This window comes from Halichoeres trimaculatus, unplaced genomic scaffold (genome assembly GCF_033239565.1).
Source record: "Halichoeres trimaculatus isolate MK-OKI-2021-1 unplaced genomic scaffold, fHalTri1.1 fHalTri1_scaffold_10, whole genome shotgun sequence".
In the NCBI taxonomy this organism is placed as follows: Eukaryota; Metazoa; Chordata; class Actinopteri; order Labriformes; family Labridae; genus Halichoeres; species Halichoeres trimaculatus.
In genome coordinates, this window is record NW_027437187.1 from 18424213 (window position 1) to 18443113 (window position 18901).

General features: G+C 40.7%; 2 protein-coding genes across 2 annotated transcripts; one reads left to right on the forward strand and one right to left on the reverse strand.

Moving 5' to 3' along the window:
• Nucleotides 1–1085: 1085 nt before the first annotated feature.
• On the reverse strand, nucleotides 1086–8726 carry pnpla2 (patatin-like phospholipase domain containing 2). The gene is made up of 9 exons (XM_074678437.1): nucleotides 8198–8726; nucleotides 7299–7531; nucleotides 6769–6834; nucleotides 5783–5992; nucleotides 5638–5698; nucleotides 5062–5244; nucleotides 3752–3884; nucleotides 3414–3536; nucleotides 1086–2899 (listed from the first exon to the last, which is right to left on the reverse strand). The coding sequence occupies exons 1-9, from the start codon at nucleotides 8382–8384 to the stop codon at nucleotides 2590–2592; spliced, it is 1506 nt and encodes a 501-aa protein (XP_074534538.1). The 5' UTR covers nucleotides 8385–8726; the 3' UTR covers nucleotides 1086–2589.
• A 1478-nt stretch (nucleotides 8727–10204) lies between these two features.
• pidd1 (p53-induced death domain protein 1) lies at nucleotides 10205–18635 on the forward strand. Its single transcript, XM_074676738.1, has 15 exons — nucleotides 10205–11025; nucleotides 11128–11541; nucleotides 11658–11810; nucleotides 11942–11993; nucleotides 12079–12280; nucleotides 13884–14033; nucleotides 14122–14295; nucleotides 14382–14529; nucleotides 14620–14755; nucleotides 14840–14990; nucleotides 15086–15209; nucleotides 15327–15442; nucleotides 16110–16217; nucleotides 16513–16709; nucleotides 17543–18635. The coding sequence occupies exons 1-15, from the start codon at nucleotides 10380–10382 to the stop codon at nucleotides 17775–17777; spliced, it is 3006 nt and encodes a 1001-aa protein (XP_074532839.1). The 5' UTR covers nucleotides 10205–10379; the 3' UTR covers nucleotides 17778–18635.
• Nucleotides 18636–18901: the final 266 nt, after the last annotated feature.

Genomic DNA, 18901 nt, shown 5'->3' on the forward strand with positions numbered 1-18901 from the left:
CACTCTTAAATGTTTACTGTTGAGCCATTTACTAAGACTGATTTTGCTGACTTAACATTTGGGGATGCTTCTTGTATGTTCTGGAGCAGGGGTCTGCCACTTGTGGCACTAGAGCCTCATGTGGTCCTCTGATTCCTTTGCAGTGGCTCCCTGTAGCTTTAAAGTTTTTATTGATATTTTTCTTTTTCTTACTCAGGGTATTAATGATTAATGACCCTGACACTAAATGAAAATCACAATTTAACATTTGTTGAATGATTGTGCAATAAAACCTGCCATCTGTCTACTTTGCCTCCTACAACATCAACAGCTTACCAACTTCCCTTGCACCTGTGGCTAACCTCAAGTTTCACACCCCTGGTAAGATATTCATTTTACAAAAGGCAAATCTGGAAGACACATATGGTGAAAACAGCCTTATCTCACAATGATAAGGATTCCTTTTTTAAAAAGTCCTGGATCCAAACGATGATCCTGATCACCTCCAAAATTTTATCACTTCTTCCTTATCACACTTTTAACATTTCCTGAAAATTTCATCAAGATCTGGTTGTTACTTTTCAAGTTTTGTTGTTCACAGACAAACAGACGAACTTTCCCAAAAACATATCCCCCTTGGCGAAGCTAACAAAACAAGTGGGCCTAATGGAGTTTTGAAAAAAAATCCTGGAATAGTTTTTATCAGACTTCTATTAACTACTTTAATTACTATGAAAAAAAGACCAAATTTCCCCTGTGGTCTTCACTCGGAAGTTCGGTATAAACCTTGAATATCATCCGTTTTACTATACATATGTTGACAACCCTGATTAAGTACCATGCCAGGCCTTTTATCTACTGTAAAAGGCCTGATCTATTGTAAAGTTATCAGATCTACTGTAAAATTACTGCTTGGTGGTGACTCCTGCTGTGTTCCTTGTGCACTTTTTAAAATGAGTATTCACAGTAACAACAAAGATAACTCATTCAACGTAGTTAAACAGTACCACTTTAATAAACAATCACATCAAAATCATTTGCAATAGACATTTTATGTAAAAACTTGTGGCACAAGGTTAGGCTAAATCACATAGGTAGAATCTTTGGTGTGCCAAGTGCAAAATCTTAAAAATAAACAATTCTGAGATTCATTACAGTAAACAGATCTATGATTTGTTTTCATGCAGTAAAATCCTAAAAAAAGTTCAGTCACAACATAACACAAATCAGTTTGATTTTTTTTTTAGATTTATAAAAGAGTAAAAACATCCAAGAAAATAAATTAGGATGTTAGAATTATGCTCCCAAAATTGAGAAAACAGAGATCATTTTGTAAATGTGCACCAAAGACAATGGCATTCATACAACAATAAAAACATAAAAATTTTCTTCGTAATACTGCATTAAAACATTTCTTGACAATTAAAGCTGTAACAAATACATTTGTGCTTGTCTTCCCTCCATCACCATGTCTCTTGAGTGTCAGGAGTAAAATGGAGTCCACAGCTTTATGAAGCAGAAACTGCCTAACTACCAGTCGGGTTGCATTCCACCTGAAACATAAATAGTACTTTCACCATTCTTCTTTAAGTGTGCATTTTTTCTGGCTTACATCCTGTAATTCCAGTTTTTAACATACAGTTAGACCCACCAAAGACATACTGTGTCTGTAGGGTTACATATTAACCGTATACATACATATTGGCGGTACCCAAGTAGCTGCCTGTTGCAGCAGCTCTCTCGTCTTTGTCCGTTTCTTGTAATTTTTTGTCTCTTTTTCGTAATCTTTGTATTTGGAGTGGATCATCACTTTGTATGGTTCATTGTCCGTCACGGACACCAAACTTTTTGTGGCTTCGGCGGTATTTTTTACTACTTTTCTCCTGTGTTTGTCTGGAGATCCTACATGTAACCATGGCTGCATTGTTTACATGCGAAATTAGCTGTTAGCAGCCTGTAGCATGTCAATGCTAACTAGTGTGGGGCTTGATGATTTCCCTCGAGCTGAGGAGGAGGCGGTGAGGACGACGTGCTGGTTCTCGGATGTGAGCTGGGAGGTGACGACGTGGACCTGTCCTTCCATCCATCGTTGTTGGGAATGTGGAATCTAGCCCCGGGGGATGGACGAGCTAGCTGTGCTAACCCAGCGGCATCGTGCTGTTCACGGACGTGGCTGACGGAGCTGACATCGGACGCCGGCGCCACATTGGAGGAGCTTCGCCTGCTGTGAGCAGACAGGATCCAGGAGACAGAGACTGAACAGACTTCTGGGGAGGCTCAGTCCTGGACCCTGTGGAGGTGGAGGCTGGCTGGGCTGGAGAGTGGTGGACGAGTGGTGGACGGGATGTTGTCATCTAATTTCTTATGGACTTTTTTTTGCACTTTCTATACTCTTTCTTACTTTTGTTTTCTTAAATGCTGCGGTGACTCCTGAATTTCCCCTCGGGGATAAATAAAGTATTTTCTATTCTATTCTATTCTATTCTATTCTATTCTATTCTATTCTATTCTATTCTATTAAATCTGTGGCTAGATAATTTCAGTGTCTTGTGATAAAGTGATGTGCTGCCTTTTTGTATGAACCATTTGTCAGAAATATGTCTGAACCCGTCACATATAAGACCTGTCAAAGCTTTCATGATCCACTGATGATTTCTCCAGAGTTGGTTGCATTGGACAGTTGAGGTAACTTCTCATCACAAGGCCTTCTTCGGAAAGGATGGATGGAGGGACTGCTCGTCCAGTTTGGAAGGAGCCTTGCAGGTCCATGTTGATACACAGAGCTCCAGAGAGCAGCTGGTTCTTGTACTGATCGAGACGCATGAAGATGTCAAGCATTGAAGAGCTGGGAAACAGGCTGGAGGAGCTGAGCTGGGACTGAAGGGACCTGTGGTGGTGCAGCTCCAGCTGCCAGGAAAACCTACAGTGACCACAAACAGAATGCAGAACTGAAGAATTGCTGGCTGTAAACATTAAACTTATTAGACATCTTGTGGTGAGCAATATGTTTGTAGGTGAAAAATGAAACGTGTGACCTATGACCCAAAACAGGAAAAAGAAGAGAAAATTTTAATTTAGTTCATTGGGTGTCCTAAAAGCATGACTCCACAAAGATTATGACTTTTTTTAGTGTTTGTTCTTATTGTAAATGAGCATCTTTTTCCTTTAAATTGAATTCCTCAACATAAAAGGTGGATAATTCTTGGAGTTGTGATCACAACTTGTATTTGCTGCCCCTCAGTGGTCAACTAATTCATTATTTTATCTATTATATTGAGCAGGCTGGCATATTCACAGAGTAAACAGAAGCTGAACCGTACATGGGAATACTGGGTGCTAAAATAGCTGTGATAAATATAGCATATATACATTTCTGAAAAAAAAAAAAATTAACACAATAACTTAGACGTCCTTGTTGTTGCAGAGTCATTTACCGAGCAGACACACGCTGGGAAATGCTTTTCGATGCCTGGCGAAGAACATGCTGCAGTATCTTCAATGTCTGCTCTCGTATCCATCCCACGTCTTCCTGCACGTCTGGAAGCCACTCCAAGAGTCTACACATGAGATACATTAATGTGTCACTGGTAAAGGACAGCCAGTTCCAACAATCAATAATAAAAGCTGTCTAAATATTGTATGCAAATTATCCTAAGGCCTCTGCCTTAAAGCGTACAAACAGGATCAAATGTCCGATGTACTGAGGTATTATTCTTATCTCTTTTCAAATAAGAAGGGAATCTGGACCAGATGTAATTAAGTCCTGGAGTACCTGAGAGTCAAGGACATAGCAGACTCTAGAGGGAGGGTGTAGGGAAGCATCATGACTGAGGCCATCCTGACAGGAAGCATGTTGCTAAGCGACTGCACAAGACTCCTCCTCTCCATGCAGGCCTCGACAAGGGCTGAGGGAGGAGGAAAAGAGGATCCATATATTATCCTGAACTATACATGTGATTAACCTACTTAATACTGCACTATTCACAATTCTGACAGGTTATAGCATATTAAACCATTTACAATGTTGAGTACAGTGAACTTCAATGCCTTTTCAGTAAGAAAATACAATCCCTCTCACAAACTTACAGAGGTTGTCTTCTGTTAGAATACAACTTAAAAGAACAATACTATCCTACAGAAAGTGGGTCAAAGAAGTTCAAAAACTGGAGCTATACAGTACAAACATATACTCCAGTTTGTATGTCTCAGGGAAAATACTTTGATCAGAAAAAGTTCTATGGTATTTGAATGCCTGATATAATAGTCTTAAGCTATTAAGGCTGCTGCCTATTCTGCCTTGGTATGACAACTGACTGAAAGAAACGCACTGATACTTGACAACCATTTATAAATGATAAAAGAGTGATACAACTCTGATGAATGTGATTGGCATTGTTGGGCAGTCAGGCACCTCAGATGGCAGCCTTTGCCATAAGTGTTTTTGTGAAAAGGTGAATTTAAAATGTAGTGTAAAGGGTTTGTGCGACAAAACTATTGTCCCTTGACCACTAACTATGTAAAAAATGGCTCTTCACAAAGCTACAATAGTGCTATGACTTATTTTTGCACTGCCTTGCTTAAAGAGGGGATATTATGCTTTCCTTTATTTCAAACATGGATATAAAGTTACAATGCTGAATGTCCATACTGGAAAAGTGCGACTCATCAAACTGCTAAATATTCATGCGTTGGAGGAATCCCAAATCTCTCTGTTAACTGCTCAAAACAGTTTGTTCTAAAAATAGCTCAACTTTTTCACAAGATCTTCACAAGACTTGCTGAAATGATGGGGTAATTGCACAAGGACTGTCTAACTGGTTCATGACACACTGGAGAGCTGTGCCTCAAATTAAACTGTCTTCCTCTACAGGGCTGGCCAATCAGAAGGAAGGGGATTTGACAACAGCTGAGACCAAGCATCTTAGACAGAGGTTGCTATAAAGGGTTCTTAAAACAAAATGCGAGAAAATTTGGGATTTATTTTGGCTGTAAATCTGGTAAAGGTACTACAGTGGTACCAAAGGGAGAGTTCAAAGCCCAAAGACAAAGCATAACACCCTCCTTTAAGTGATGCTATGTTACCTTTATGCAGAGTTGGTGGAAGGTGCTCCATAATATGCTCCTCTGTTGAAGAGCTGGTATCAACCCTCACTGCTGGCTTTTCCACCTCTCCATTACCTCTGTTGTTGTCATTGATGTCCTCATTTTCTTTGCCATTGGTCAGCAGAGGTCTGTATCCATGTAGTCCATTGGAATGAAGCAATCCTACAAACAGCAGCAAACGTGACAATGATTTTCTATTTTCATCATTTCATTTTGAGAAATTGCTCAAGCAGTCAAATTTTCTTCCAGTTAACAAAAATCAAAGCAATTGATTAGTTTGTCATACTCTGTTGATAACATGCATGCAAATCGCCCCAAAACAAACAAACAAAGTCCAAATGAAAGCAAAAGCAGCTTATTGATTGTAGGACATGAGAGTCCCAGAAAGCACAAGTAGTGATAGCATTTAATGAAGAAACTGTCCGTACCCATAAATTTATTCCAGCCAGAGGGAAAGACTTTGATTGGGCTTGCTGTCCCTGACCTATTTTTTCTAAGCAGAGCATGACCAGATTTGGAAAAGGTTTGAAAACAAAGGTAACTACTATTTCTCACCATTTCTCTTTAAAAAGTGCAGAGCATCTTTATACCCCTGCTTACACATGGCCTTCATAACCTGCACTCAAAACAAAAACAGACATTCATCTTTCTCTGAGTTCTATGCAGATCATCTGTGTGGATTGATTTGTTATTTCTTTACCATAGGGTCTGGAGGGAAAAGTGCTCTGGAGACCCTGTAGAGGTTGGGGAGGGTGAACTGGATGCTTGTGTTGGTGAATCGCAGCTCGTGTATGTTGGTTGAGCTGTCTCGGGGGCAGATGTCGCTCTCTCCAGAGAATGGGGACACTGTGATGGTGTTTTTCAGCTCATACTGGGGTAGGTTGTCTGAGATTCCTCCATCCACATATCGCTGGATTTTATATATAGACATAAAAAGAGATCATATCAGAGCCAGAACAACCAGGAAACAATTCTCTCGTTGTGATTCTTTGAGGGTGATGAAGGATATTTCGCCCCAGAGGGAGTGTTTCTCTGAATATGATGCTAGTGACATCATGTCCTGTGGTTTGATCAGTGTTTGTTTTTATAAAGTTGGTGAACTTTTAGGGCATGCTGAGTTGTCAACAGATATACGGAACAACAGATTTCTGACTTTGTGCCAGTGAGAGTCAGAGAGGACAGAACAACCTCAAAGCCAGTGCCAACACGGTCACATCATGCCCATAGACTCACTGTTTGGTCACAATTCCAACACACACAGGCACATGTGAGCTCTCTTAAAACCCAACACAAAGGCCAAAGAGGGCTGGCGATTTACCCTTTGTTCCAAAAAACAGACACATAAATAGAAGTCCTGCTTTTCCCTGCAGTGTGAGATCTCTGACCAGCACTAACTCCTAAGAAATTATATAATCCTGGTTTCCACACATGTGCTTTTAAGAACAAACACATTCCAGAGGAAGGGAGGGGCAATTATGAGGAAAGAGTAACTAACAGCACAACACAATAAGAGGACATACAGAACGGCTTTGAGGCAAAGTAGTATGCTAGTATGTGTGGTTACATTGATATAAGAGTGGTAGCTCATCTGAAGCTGTTTCATCAAAAATCTATTGACCACAAATAACAGGATATCTACATCATAAGGACAGTGTTAATATGCTAAATAAGACAAATGCTACTCACCACTCCATGCAGTGTGGGAGGAATGAGGCCACAGTAAACAGGGATGTAGGCGCTGCAGACACAGGCCTACTTAACAAAGTGAGAGCATAGGAGAAATTTTTCAAAATAATGTGAAAATACACATTTTCAGTATTTTAGCTGTATGATACAATAGAGATTTTTTGAATTATATCGGTACAACAGTGTTAAAAATATACTACTGGCCATTATAGCAACAAAACAAAAATGATTTGTTTTTCTTTACTGAAAGGATAAAATGCTTTTCAGTTGCTGTTATTTCACAACTGGGGTAGAGGCAAACTTAGAGCAGAGAATTCACTTTATTTTATAAAAAGGGGAAAATGCTGTAGATTACAGATAATTATTGGTCAAAACATGCTTCAAACCAAAAGGCCTCTGAAGCACCCCTAAAAGTCCCCTGGATACAGTCACACTGTCAGTTAGTAAGTTTTGAATCATGTGTATATTTCATAGTTAAGCTGATCATTGATCACAAGGAAAAACACAACTTGCCAAGTCTGAATGCCCACCTGCACCAGCTCCTCTTTGTTACTGAAATGAGACACCAGGACATTTTCTCCATCTGCCACTCGGGTAAGAGAGATTCCTAACCTCCCACTAGCCTGATGGTGACAGTCAGCAGGCAGAGTGCGCTGCATTATGTGACGCACAATCTTCACCAGGTTAAAGGAAGGATGCATGGGTCCCAGGAAACGTTTCCTCGCCTCTTTGGCAACATCAATGATACTTGCACCAGCCTCTCCTGTTAAAGACAGTTATTATTGTAAGTGATTAGATATAGAGAGGTTATAATATACTCATTCAAAATACTGGGATGAATGATGCTCTTTATAATGCTGACTTTTAGTAATTTATCAAACCATGAGTATAGATTCGGTTTAGATTTTGTATCTAAGTATGCTTGGAAATTATGTATTAGCTTTAGGTGGTTCTGTTTTGAAATAGTAATTTTGAGTTTTTATTTACATTAACCCTGTTTCTTCTAAATACATACTCAATAAAAATATATATAAAAAGATAACTGTAACACAACAAAGCACATGTGAGTCATGAAATTAGATGTAATCAGGATACTACACAAGTTAGTTTACAATCACATAAAACTACCTTTAGTGATGAAATGTTACACTGTTAGCCACCAAAATAGCCTACTCAACAGTATTCACATATTTCAAGTGATCTCTGTTTTTTTTTTAGGTTAAAGGATTAACAGTATACATTCGTGCCATTTGACCTGAAACTAAGGTTCAATGTTACTGACTTTTACTTGTTTTTGTTGACAAGGCGATACGTGCTAATCTAACCTATCACCATGACAGAAATATCCGATGGAACAGGCTCCATTAGCTGAGAAGAGCAAGAGGAAAAGAATCACTAAGAAACATTCAAAACATCAGAAAACGTATACCCAGGCAAACTCCGGTGACCAGTGCAGTAGCAGTGATTGCTCCGGCTGAAGCTCCATAGATATGTCGAGCATTAAGTACAAGAAAGGGTGCCCGCTCCACCAGACAGCTAGCGACTCCAACGTGGTAGATACCGAGGAAGCCACAGCCTGCAAACGAGTTATTCCACGGAGAGTCTAAAGGAAACATACCGAAGACCACGTCGTGTAAAGTTGGGTCAAATAAGATGCGACGAAGTTTCAACTAGTGGCAGGTCCAAAAGACCTAAGCAGCGTTCATTCTGAGTTCGTGATTCTATGGGAACATTACTGACTTTAAGCTAACTGTTTTTAGCTTGCTCGCCAACAGTTCAAGTCACTTTATTCGAAGCGGGAGGCGTCACTGAACGATCAAAGTTAAAAACTTTCCTCTCCTTAACTGTGGCTGAATCCCGTTTGTGAATGATCTCGTCAAACACTGCCCTAAGCTAGTTAAATAACTGCGTGGAGAGTGCACGGGGAGTTGTTTTTGTTTTCCATGCTCGGTTGGTGCGTGCTAGAGGAGGGCACACAGTGTAATAACCAATCAGAGGTGATAGGGGTAAGAAAGGTGACCAATCAGAATTTAAACCGTTGGTGAACCAGCCAACCATAATCACTATTGTTAAACACGTGAAGCCAACAAACAGATATTGATGTCACTTTGACAGCTGTCAAACCTTAATTTCAGAGAGTTTATCTCAGTTATTTTTTAGTTTATCTGTTTATGCTCACGTTTTCTGCTATCCTTTAAATCGAATATTGGACAAATTGCCATGTATCGCAATGGCTACGGCAATGTGTACTGATTTCTAAAGTAATCATAGCAAATCTGAGACGGGAAGTTTTATATCTCACGTGTATTTGAAGAAATTTTACATAAACATTTTAAGTGCCTCGGCATGATTATGGATCTGATGAAATTTATCACTGAGAAAAAAATAGTTTGAAATGCCAATAATGAAACGAAATAGACTAACTGATCTGTATTATTTATTATTACCTCGGAAGGAAATAATAAACGGTAGCTCAGTCTGCATATTTTTTCTAGACCATTTCTTCGAATCATCTTTTCAAAGTAAAAGGCGATACACATGTTTTCAGTTGATCCTCAATTGTGTCAGATTCATGATGACAGCTGCACTGGCTGATTTTAACATTGTAATCTATTATCTCATTGAACCTCATTGGGCTACCTTAGGTGACGTGCAATTAAACAAGACAATAAACTTTCGGATAAATAAGAGTGTTTAAAAAAGATGATTTACGACATTTGAATTTACTTGAGTAGATTCAGCAAAAGCCTTTCACCGTATGAGATACTGGAAAATAAATAACCTCTTTTTATCTTTAATTTATCAGCCAGGTAGTAAAAAAATTAAAAGATAAAAGCACTATCCGGATGTTTCAACAAGCCATAGACTGTATGGTAAGAGCACGAGCAGTAAGAGCCTCCTGGAAACCCTTGTCAAGCAAACGTGTTGACTAGACAGCGCCGCCTGATGGCCAAGAATGTGTCGACAGTGAGTGAACACGTTTACAATTCAGTCCCGCCCTGAATTGAAACTTTGGCGGCGTTAGCTTCTTAGCACTCGCTGCTAAAAACAGAGACAACCGGAGGGGCGGGCACCTTATACCCAAAGGCTGAATCGAATGACTTAGACTCCGCCCGTACTATATCGGCAGAATATTTACATCAAAACGAACGACTTCATGCGATGGGAAGCCTTTCTTTCAAAACATTGTCGGACATCAGGAAGCAAGTAAAGAAACAGGTCAGCACAGGGACTATTGTTAAATGTTTTTATCAACTAACATAAAGCGTTTTTAAAATAGCATTTAACACTGGAAGGGGACAACGAAAGGCGCAAACACAGCCTCGGCGAACACTGGACAAGTAAATTTAGCTGAATTGTTATGATATGATGCTCTTATGATATAGCTATGGATAGCTAATAGCTAACATTAGTTGGACAATGCTGTAAACATGCCCCATAAAAACTTCCTAATATTCTTTTTTTCACGGCTGTGCTGCAACTTTATCTGGCTTAAACAGCTCTAAAAGTACTTCTTCGTACTTACTCAAATCATGCCAAGAGTAGTGTGACAGAGTCATAACGCAGTATAACACTTGGCTAACTATCTGATGTAGTAAACAGAAGCTTCAATGAACGAAGCAGCTTCTGATGAAGATGATGGAGACCAGGCAGCCGGTGGGATTAAGGAGGCAAACAGGTTGGAGGTTCCAGTTGAAACAACATCTGCAAATAAGCCATCAAGAACAACATCCATACTGGGTGAAGAAGACCGACTCAGTGGGCTTTTGTCTCCAAGGCTCTGGAGAGGACTGTTGGACCAGGATCTGGGGGCTGGGTCAGCTACATCAAGCGGTGTGATGTATGAAAATCAGGCTGAAGTTGTTGAGCCAGAGAGGGACACTCCATCTGTGTCTCCCTCCAGCCTTATGGACACCTACAATCCCTCAATTTCAACCCTCTCTTCATCCTCGTGCTCCTCCACTCATCATCAAAATGATGATTTTTCCTCATACTCATCTTCCTCTTCATCTGTTGTGTGTCTGACTCCACCTTTGCCTCCCTCTGTCGGGGTCCCAGCTGTGCTGACTGATACAAGATTGACCTTGGATGTATACCAGGGTGGAGCAGCTGCATTACCGTTGCTCTGGGGGTCTATACCAGAGCAGGTTAAAGGAATCCATTACCTAAGACTGGGCTCAGAAGAAAAACCAGGGCTGGATGATGCGCTGGGTGTCCTACCTTACCTGACGGAGCTGCGATCATTGGCTATTAGGGGTACTTTCTTTATAAATTCCATGATGAACAAATGTCAAATTACTTTGTTTATAGGTTAGATGCAATAATTACTCTGTCTTCCTTCACCATTCATCTTTCTAGGACACTGTTTTTATGACTCACAAGGTGACCCGCTGCCTGGCCTTCTCACAACTCTGCCTTCATCACTTTCTTCCCTTTCTCACCTGGTGCATCTGGATCTCTCCTTCAACCAGCTCTCCTCTCTGCCCTCATGCCTTCTCAGCTTGCCTCTGCTCTCCTCTTTGCTTCTTTGTCACAACCACCTCTCAGCTTTACCTCCTGATATAAGCCAGCTGTCCTCCCTCACCTACCTCTCCCTTCTGGGTAACAAGCTGGTCACGCTTCCTCCAAGCATCAATCAGCTGAAATCACTACAGATGCTGGATATCTCACATAACCTCCTTCAGCATCTACCTGATGAGATTGGTTCCCTGGAGGAGCTGGTTAAACTGGAATTGTCTCACAACAAGCTCAAGCAGCTACCAGACAGCATAGGTGAGGATTGAGGGTCAGTGAAAGGCCTTCATAGTGATAAAGTGGAATCCTCTTTCTGCGTTGTGTGAGTTAAATTTGAAAAGGCTGCATTAAACTTCGCCTGCTTTGTTGCCTAGGCGCTCTCCTCTCCCTTAGGAGGCTTGTCATCTACAGCAATGACCTCCGCCTGATCCCAGACTGTGTGAAGAAACTGCCTCTGCTGAAAATAGATGCGCGTGACAATCCTTTGGGACGACCCCCTACGCCTCCTCCTCTCCCTCCTGCACCTGGTGAGCAGAGAGGAAGAGGGGTTTATCATTGATTAGGGCTGAAATTATGTTGACCCTGTTACTTATTAGATACAGGGGTTTTCATTTCCTGTCAGCACACTCATTTTTTTGTTGCATCACTGTTTTGCTAGATCCAGCAGAAAAAGAAATCCCTGAGTTGCACCTTGGATTTAATCAGCACAGGTACGCTTTCACACTCAGCACAATGAAATTTTTTCATCTCTGCAGAGATTGTCATTAAGGACGTCATGCTCCTTTTGTTCCTTAGTTTCTGTGTTTCGTCCGCTGGGTGTCATGTCTTTCTCCCAGGGGGAGCTGAGCTTTTGTTCCCCCCGGGTTGCCTGGAGACGACTACAAGACTGGAGTGGCTTGAGAGACATCCAGAAAAGAAGTGGGTACATCTGGAGGAGCATGACATCCTACTGAGTCGACCGCTAGAACTGCGTCCACATGGAATTACGTTCATAAAGGTAAAATGTTACATCACTTTATGTTAGTCACAGATCCTAACCTGACCTCCTAGGTGCACACAACATAGTGACAAAATATGGTAATCTTTAAGGATGGGTACCATTCTTATTTGAAACAATACGGTACTGATGCCTGGTATTTGGCAATTGGTATTGGTACTCAACGGTACCAATTTTTGGTACTTTTTTGTGTTTATGTAGTAAAAGTATTAATTTGTTTAATTATAAAACCTAACATTTTTTCAGTTTAACATTTTCATTCTTCAATATATAACCTTGTAATGCTGCATTCATGTCCATCATGCAAAATCGCCTACTCTTTCAGTCCCTCACAGTCACAAGGATGTTTTGAGGTACCTAATTATGGTACCTTAAGATTTTACGTGAATCAGTACCTGGCACTTTTGACAAAATTCGGTCGGTACCCATAAAAGTACCTGATTTGGTACCATCCCTAGTAATTATCTCCTTCAAATGTAAATGGGAAACATTAAACTCAAATAATCAAATTGCATCCTTAATCACCAACAGGAGGAGTCAAAGTGGCTGTGGCTGTTTTACGTCTATGTGGGCATCTAGTTCACTAAACCATCTAAAACAGTGTTTCCCAAACGTTTTTTCAGGTGACCCACTTTTTCAGGGAAACAAGCCACGGCGACCCAATCCAAAATATGTCCAATCTGTAAACCAACTGACAGGATAACTGTGCAAAGATAAAAAGCAGTTCTTTAATCATGTTTCTGCATCATATTACATTTTTTGTACCAGCTAACAGGCCTAACATATTTGACAAATGCATTACAGCTTTGTTAGACTTACACTCTGAAAAAACTCACATTTTTTACTGTGACGGGTTAGCCTGCTTGCTTTTCAGGATTGTATCCTAGTCATGTGATATTAAGATGCAATGTTCATCCAGAATAAAGGTATCAGCATTAGTCCATGCCTCTTTTTCAGCGTGATGCCACTGTACAACTGTAACAACCTGTAACTGCCCGTTTCTGCAGCTGGTGCCTGTCCAAGATCCAGCAGAGACTTTAGACTTTCAAACTCAAAGGGGTTTTGAATCTGACTTCAAATCTTTTTTTTTTTTAAACTAACGATCAAAGTAATCAATGGGTCAGCTCTTGCATATGTGTGATGGTGACACAGTGACAGCGTTTTCCTCTGAGTGCTGTAAAACAGTAGGAAAGATATAGTGGCTTGGCTTTAGTTGTTTGAGTAGCGCCAGCTCATGGCTTCAGACTGTTTTAAAGCAGTTACATGTTTCCAGTTACAGTAAACATTGTGGTGATGACCCTTCAAAATGAAAACATAACCAGCTATGACAGTGCGAGGAGCCAATCATCAGAAAACAAATTGGCGAGGGGAGACTTCTTCTGGTGAAGGAAAGCATGAATTTTGTGTAAACATTTTGAAAACTAATTTGGTGACCCATAAAGAACCTTTGATGACCCACCTTTGGGTCAGGACCCAGACTTTGGGAATGACTGATCTAAAAGATAGATAAATCTTGACGCTACAGGGTTTTCTTCACATTTTGTACCTTTGCAAAGAATATTGTGAAAATGGAGTAACACTCAGACTTGTTAAATCCCTACAGCCTGTGGAGGTGTGTGTGCCACATCATCGCTCCAAAAGAAGAGAAGTGTTGGTGCAGAGGTTTGATGGACAGTCATGGAGCACTCTGCCCACTGTTCTGAGGAGAGGAAGCGACAGTCACAGCAGTCATCCTGGAGGGCGTCCAGCTAGGGTAGAGCACAGTACCTCCAGCGTCAGAAATAATCACTGCAGTGTTTTGTCCAACTAAAGCCAAAAAAGCCCTGTTTGTGTATTTTCAGCTGGCCTGCTGCACAGTAAGCCAGTTCTCCTGGTTTATGGTGGTGTCTCGTCCAGTAAAGGACAGTTGCGCTCTTACACCAGCTGGTGCCCTGCTGGTCTCCAGCTCTGTTCCTGGAGTCAAGCTCCAGTTTCCTACAGACTCTACAGCCCAGACCCGTACTATAACTTTACAGGTACAGTATATCAAGGCTGAAATCAGTCTGCGCTTTTAGTATTTGTAGTTTATAAAGCTTTGGTTTGTCCCTCTTTGTGTGTGTAGGTACTGCAGGTGTCTGTGTCAGAGGTGCAGGCACTTTGTGGTGACCCCCAGGCCAGAGTGAGCCCCCTCCTCTGCCTCACACAGACTCCCAGCATACAATTCCTTCAGCCGGTTAAGGTTCAAGTCCCTCTACCATCAGGTGTCACAGGTCCAGTATGCTCTGTATCTTCAAGTTGTGCATGTTTATAATGCATATATAAGAATGTACCAGCAACATTGTCCACTGCTTCTTCTTTAGGCCATACAGTTGATATGTCCTGCCTGCATCTGCTACATGGAGATCCTGCTGCACAAACCTGGACAGACATCACATCTCAGGTGTCTCTCTATGTCACTCATTTGTATGCCATCTTCTACATCACCCATTTCTCTTGGTAAGTTTTTTACACTATACTATCTTAACTGGTTGATTCTATGTATTTATATTGTATTAAACAACTTTGTGTGCATCATCACAGGTATTGGCTGTGGTACACAACTCAGCGCTGTGTTAGCGGGGTGGTCAGGAAAGTCTATCAGAAGCTAAAGCAATTTAAAGTCCAGTTTCTAGTCCTCCAGAGGAAAACTGATCCTTCACAAGTGATGCTACAGTGTTTACCTGCTGACAGGGTTTGTTTTTCTCCTTTCTGACCTTTAACTGAGATGTTAAATGGTAATAGTTTTTGTAAAGACTCTGGTCAATAACTGTGATCTTTCATGCCCAGGTGGAAAGCAGAGTGCAGTCTTTATCAGAGCAATATGATGGACCTCAGCCTTCAGACCTGTGTGACTTGCTGGAAGGAGAGCAGTTTTTTGCTGGCTTTGAGAGGGGCTTAGATATCAGCACAGGTCAGAAGTCCTTTTCGAGGCTCTATCTTGAATAAACATGATTTCTGCTGCTCCTTCCTTTGAAGATGCTATGATATACTGTAATGACTCAGCATTATGCTTTCCTGTTTTCAACAGAGAGACCAGACTGCAAGGGGGGACGACTTTGTTTTGTGTTTTACTCCAGTTTGAAGAATCTGAAGGAAGTGTACATCCGTCCAGATCAGGATCAGAGGGGGCCAGTGAGGGGTCAAGTAAGAAAACCTTGCTGTTTATCTTATTATTATATTATTAGAACAGCACATCCAGAACAAAACCAAAAGCCTCCACAGGGGGGCAAAGTACTGCAAATCATACCTTTCCCTGGATTGTGCCTGGGTCCAGTCTGAACACACAGATGTTTCATACTTGATTTAATTATTTACTGTGAGCTGCACCATTGAAAATGCCTTGATCTCTAAGGTCCATTGCCAATAATGTAACATGTATCAAACAATTTCAAAAATTCCTTCTGAAAGATCCATCCTTTTTATGCATCAATAATGTTTTGTCTTTTGCGGAAACTGAATAAAAGCTGAAGATTGAAAGAGAAATCAGCAGATTTATCAGGAACCTGACAAAACTAATTGTCTGGGTTTAAATCATCACAAGACACTGCAACAAGTTGTTACACTATAGTGTATTGGAAACAGGAACTGCCACCAGCTACATATGTTTGAGGTTTTTACAGATGCTTACTTGGTACATATGTTGATCATAGCAGTTTTCCATCCCCCGATTAGCACAACACAATTCTGATTGTCAGTTTTCACATGAAACTTGGCTCAGTCAGCATTGAAAAAACAAAATAAATTAATAATAAATTTAACATTTGATGATCTTTTAATGATTAAAATTATGTTTTTTTGATTTTTGTTACAGGTGTCTTTTTACAGAGGAGACATCCCTGATGATCTGCCAGAGGAAGTGGCGAGGAAGAGGAAAGGACAAGACAGTCAGTGGCTAGCAACTTTACCACTGAAGCTCCCAGTTAGTTGAACTGATTTTTTTTCTTTCACTTTCACTTATTTAATTAGTAAATACAAAATTTGTATTTCTGGCACAGATTAAGAGTAGTCTGAAAATATTGGAGGCTTTATAAATAAAGCATGCCTGTGTTTACAGAAAGTGGGATAAAACATAACACGTACAGTATCCTCATTAGCATTGTAACTTACTGCATTGTTTAACAGACCTAATTGTTCTTCTTTTAAGCTGTGACCTTTTAATTACATTGACACCCGCTCATGCTGTAGTGTCTATTTATGTTTCTGTTTTTTGTCAGGCTCTAAACTCAGAAAATCACTTCATCATGGAAGAGCCCCAATATCCTCCCCTGAACCTGGGTGACCCTGAGAGCGGCTACCTGACAGAGGCCAACCTGCTGTCTATCTCTCTCCAGATAGGACAGGACTGGCGTGTTATCGGCATCAATCTTGGCCTAAGCTACCAGGAGCTTGACCGCATCCAGTACAAGTTCAGGTAGAAATGAAAAACTGTAATCGGCTCACGTTCAAGAGATATAGTTCAATCACAGGTGTGCTCATTGTTTTTACTGACATTGGTTGCAGACTAGTGACTTCAAAGCACCATCTGAATGTAATATTCCAATGAAGTCTTGAATATCTAAATTAATTGCAGGCTTCGATGTCTACGTGAGAAGTTAAAGTGACTGACAAAAACAGTTATTGTCTATGTGAATTTTCATAAAAACATTAAAAATGCCTCCAAAGTTGAATACTACCTTCACCAGACCTGATAAATATTAAAAAGGAGATTTACATATAAATGCCTGTTTCTCCACCTCAGTGTGAGTGAATGTGAGCAGAGCCAAACCCCCCAAGGGAACAAGATGGAGTGAGTTGTAACATGACTGAAGGAGAGAAATTGAAGAGAATTTGAGTGTTTTAATCTGCACTGTCAGCCATCACTAAGCCATCTGGGACACTGCAGGAGATTACATACAGACTGATGCTCATCTGTCCCTCCCCCTACTCCTCATGCTCACAAAACCTCCCGTGACGCACGGCGGAGGTGGAGGAAAAATGCGTTTTGTAAAACCAAAAATACTCACTGTGCAGAGGGTAGTCTCTATGAAGGGTTTATAGAGGGATTATTTGAGGTTATTTTACTTTTTCCTTTTGAAAGAGGTGATGAATAGTAAAAATACAACACCTGAATCATGTGTGCTGGTGCGTTTTTAAGTGCAGGTAAAGCACCATGATCATCATAAGGCCTCCTACCCTCATTTAACCCTTTAAATAGTAACTAGTAGAAGTAAATTTTCTTGTTTTTATTTTGTTCTCCTCTATCAGGGACAACCTGGGAGCCTTGGTGCTGGACATGCTCTTCCTCTGGGCCCGGGGTCAGAGAACTGCAGGACCAGGAGCCGTGTCCAGGCTGGTGGAGGCTATGATAGAGAGCGGCAGGAGGGACCTGGCTGATGAGATCGAGGACATTGTCAGCATAGGAAGGAGAAAGTACTCTGAGTCACTGAGGAGAGTGGGGCTTGAAGCAGAGAGCTCCTCTCTCAGTGAAACACAGCAGTAGATTAACTCACGCTGGGGGCAGCTGGCTGGCCTACAGTTGAGTAAACCCCTAATTTACAAGTCCCCTTCATGTTTATCTCTGCTGTCCAAACAACTGTCCTTAATACAACAGATTGCCCATTCAAAAAGAAAAACCACGACAGCAGCAACATAGTGTCATGTGCTAACCTATGGTTATGTTAACAAGATGGAAGAAAAGAGTAAACAGTGGACAGAAAAGCACCCGTGAAGCACCTTTTCTGCAATTTTAATGCTTCTCTTAGAATAAAGGACAACACTGGAAGTCTTGTGTTACATGGTTTAAAGATTATATATTATTAAAAGAAATACTCAGGCAGAGTCAAGTGATAAAGTTGTGGTGTTAATATTGAGTAAAACTGTCACTTAAAGTGAAATTTTTAGAGTTTTTAAATTAAAAAACAGCTTTTCTTTGTAATTCTTGTTGGGATTATGACTGCCGGTTAGAAATCCAATTACAATTTTCAGTATTTATTGGCATCAATTGAGTATTTTTGATCATTTTTGGACAATCACTTATTCATAGAAAGAAATTCATGAGATGTAGCATGTTTAAAAAAAAGTATCTTAAGGTTTTGCCTTACTAAGCCATATTTTGATCTTAATTTTGCATATTGTTACCCTCTGAGAGCTCTCTCACCTGTTCAGGACAGTGTACAGAGGCAGAACAAACCGTGGAAGCTGATGGACTGTAAAGACGTGGATCACTGACTCAAAGTGCTAGAGGAACCATTTTAATGGTTGACTACATTTCTACCTTGTGTGCCTACCTGTCACTTAGATACCAGCTTGTACCTGTAGCAACATCTCAGGACATTTTAAGAATTTTGTCATTTCTAATTTGTAGTAAACCTGATGAAAAATGAACGTGTCAGCCGTGTTTTTATATCTTTCTGATAAGACTCCTGTAGTGAGTCATTCTCACTATTCCAGTCAAAGCATGTCTCTTCTAATTTTTGGTTCAAGGTCATCAGGTTGAGGTGATACGTCATGATGACGCTGCCCCCCATCTTTCTTCCCCATCCCTACACTTCCACAGACAGGAATATGTCTGCACTTCTACTACAGACCACTAGAGGACCCTTGAAGTCCCCTGCCTGCTTTTCA

Excerpts from the sequence above, each read along its gene's own strand:
- pnpla2 (XM_074678437.1), bottom strand. The coding sequence starts at position 8,384 with ATGTTTCCTTTAGACTCTCCGTGGAATAACTCGTTTGCAGGCTGTGGC. Across the intron at positions 7,532-8,197 it reads GGTCACCGGAGTTTGCCTGG|GAGAGGCTGGTGCAAGTATC; the intron begins GTATACGTTTTC and ends TGTCTTTAACAG. Across the intron at positions 5,245-5,637 it reads GCACTTTTTAAAGAGAAATG|GATTGCTTCATTCCAATGGA; the intron begins GTGAGAAATAGT and ends TGCTGTTTGTAG.
- pidd1 (XM_074676738.1), top strand. The coding sequence starts at position 10,380 with ATGAACGAAGCAGCTTCTGATGAAGATGATGGAGACCAGGCAGCCGGT. Across the intron at positions 12,281-13,883 it reads ATGGAATTACGTTCATAAAG|CCTGTGGAGGTGTGTGTGCC; the intron begins GTAAAATGTTAC and ends AAATCCCTACAG. Across the intron at positions 14,034-14,121 it reads CTGGAGGGCGTCCAGCTAGG|CTGGCCTGCTGCACAGTAAG; the intron begins GTAGAGCACAGT and ends GTGTATTTTCAG.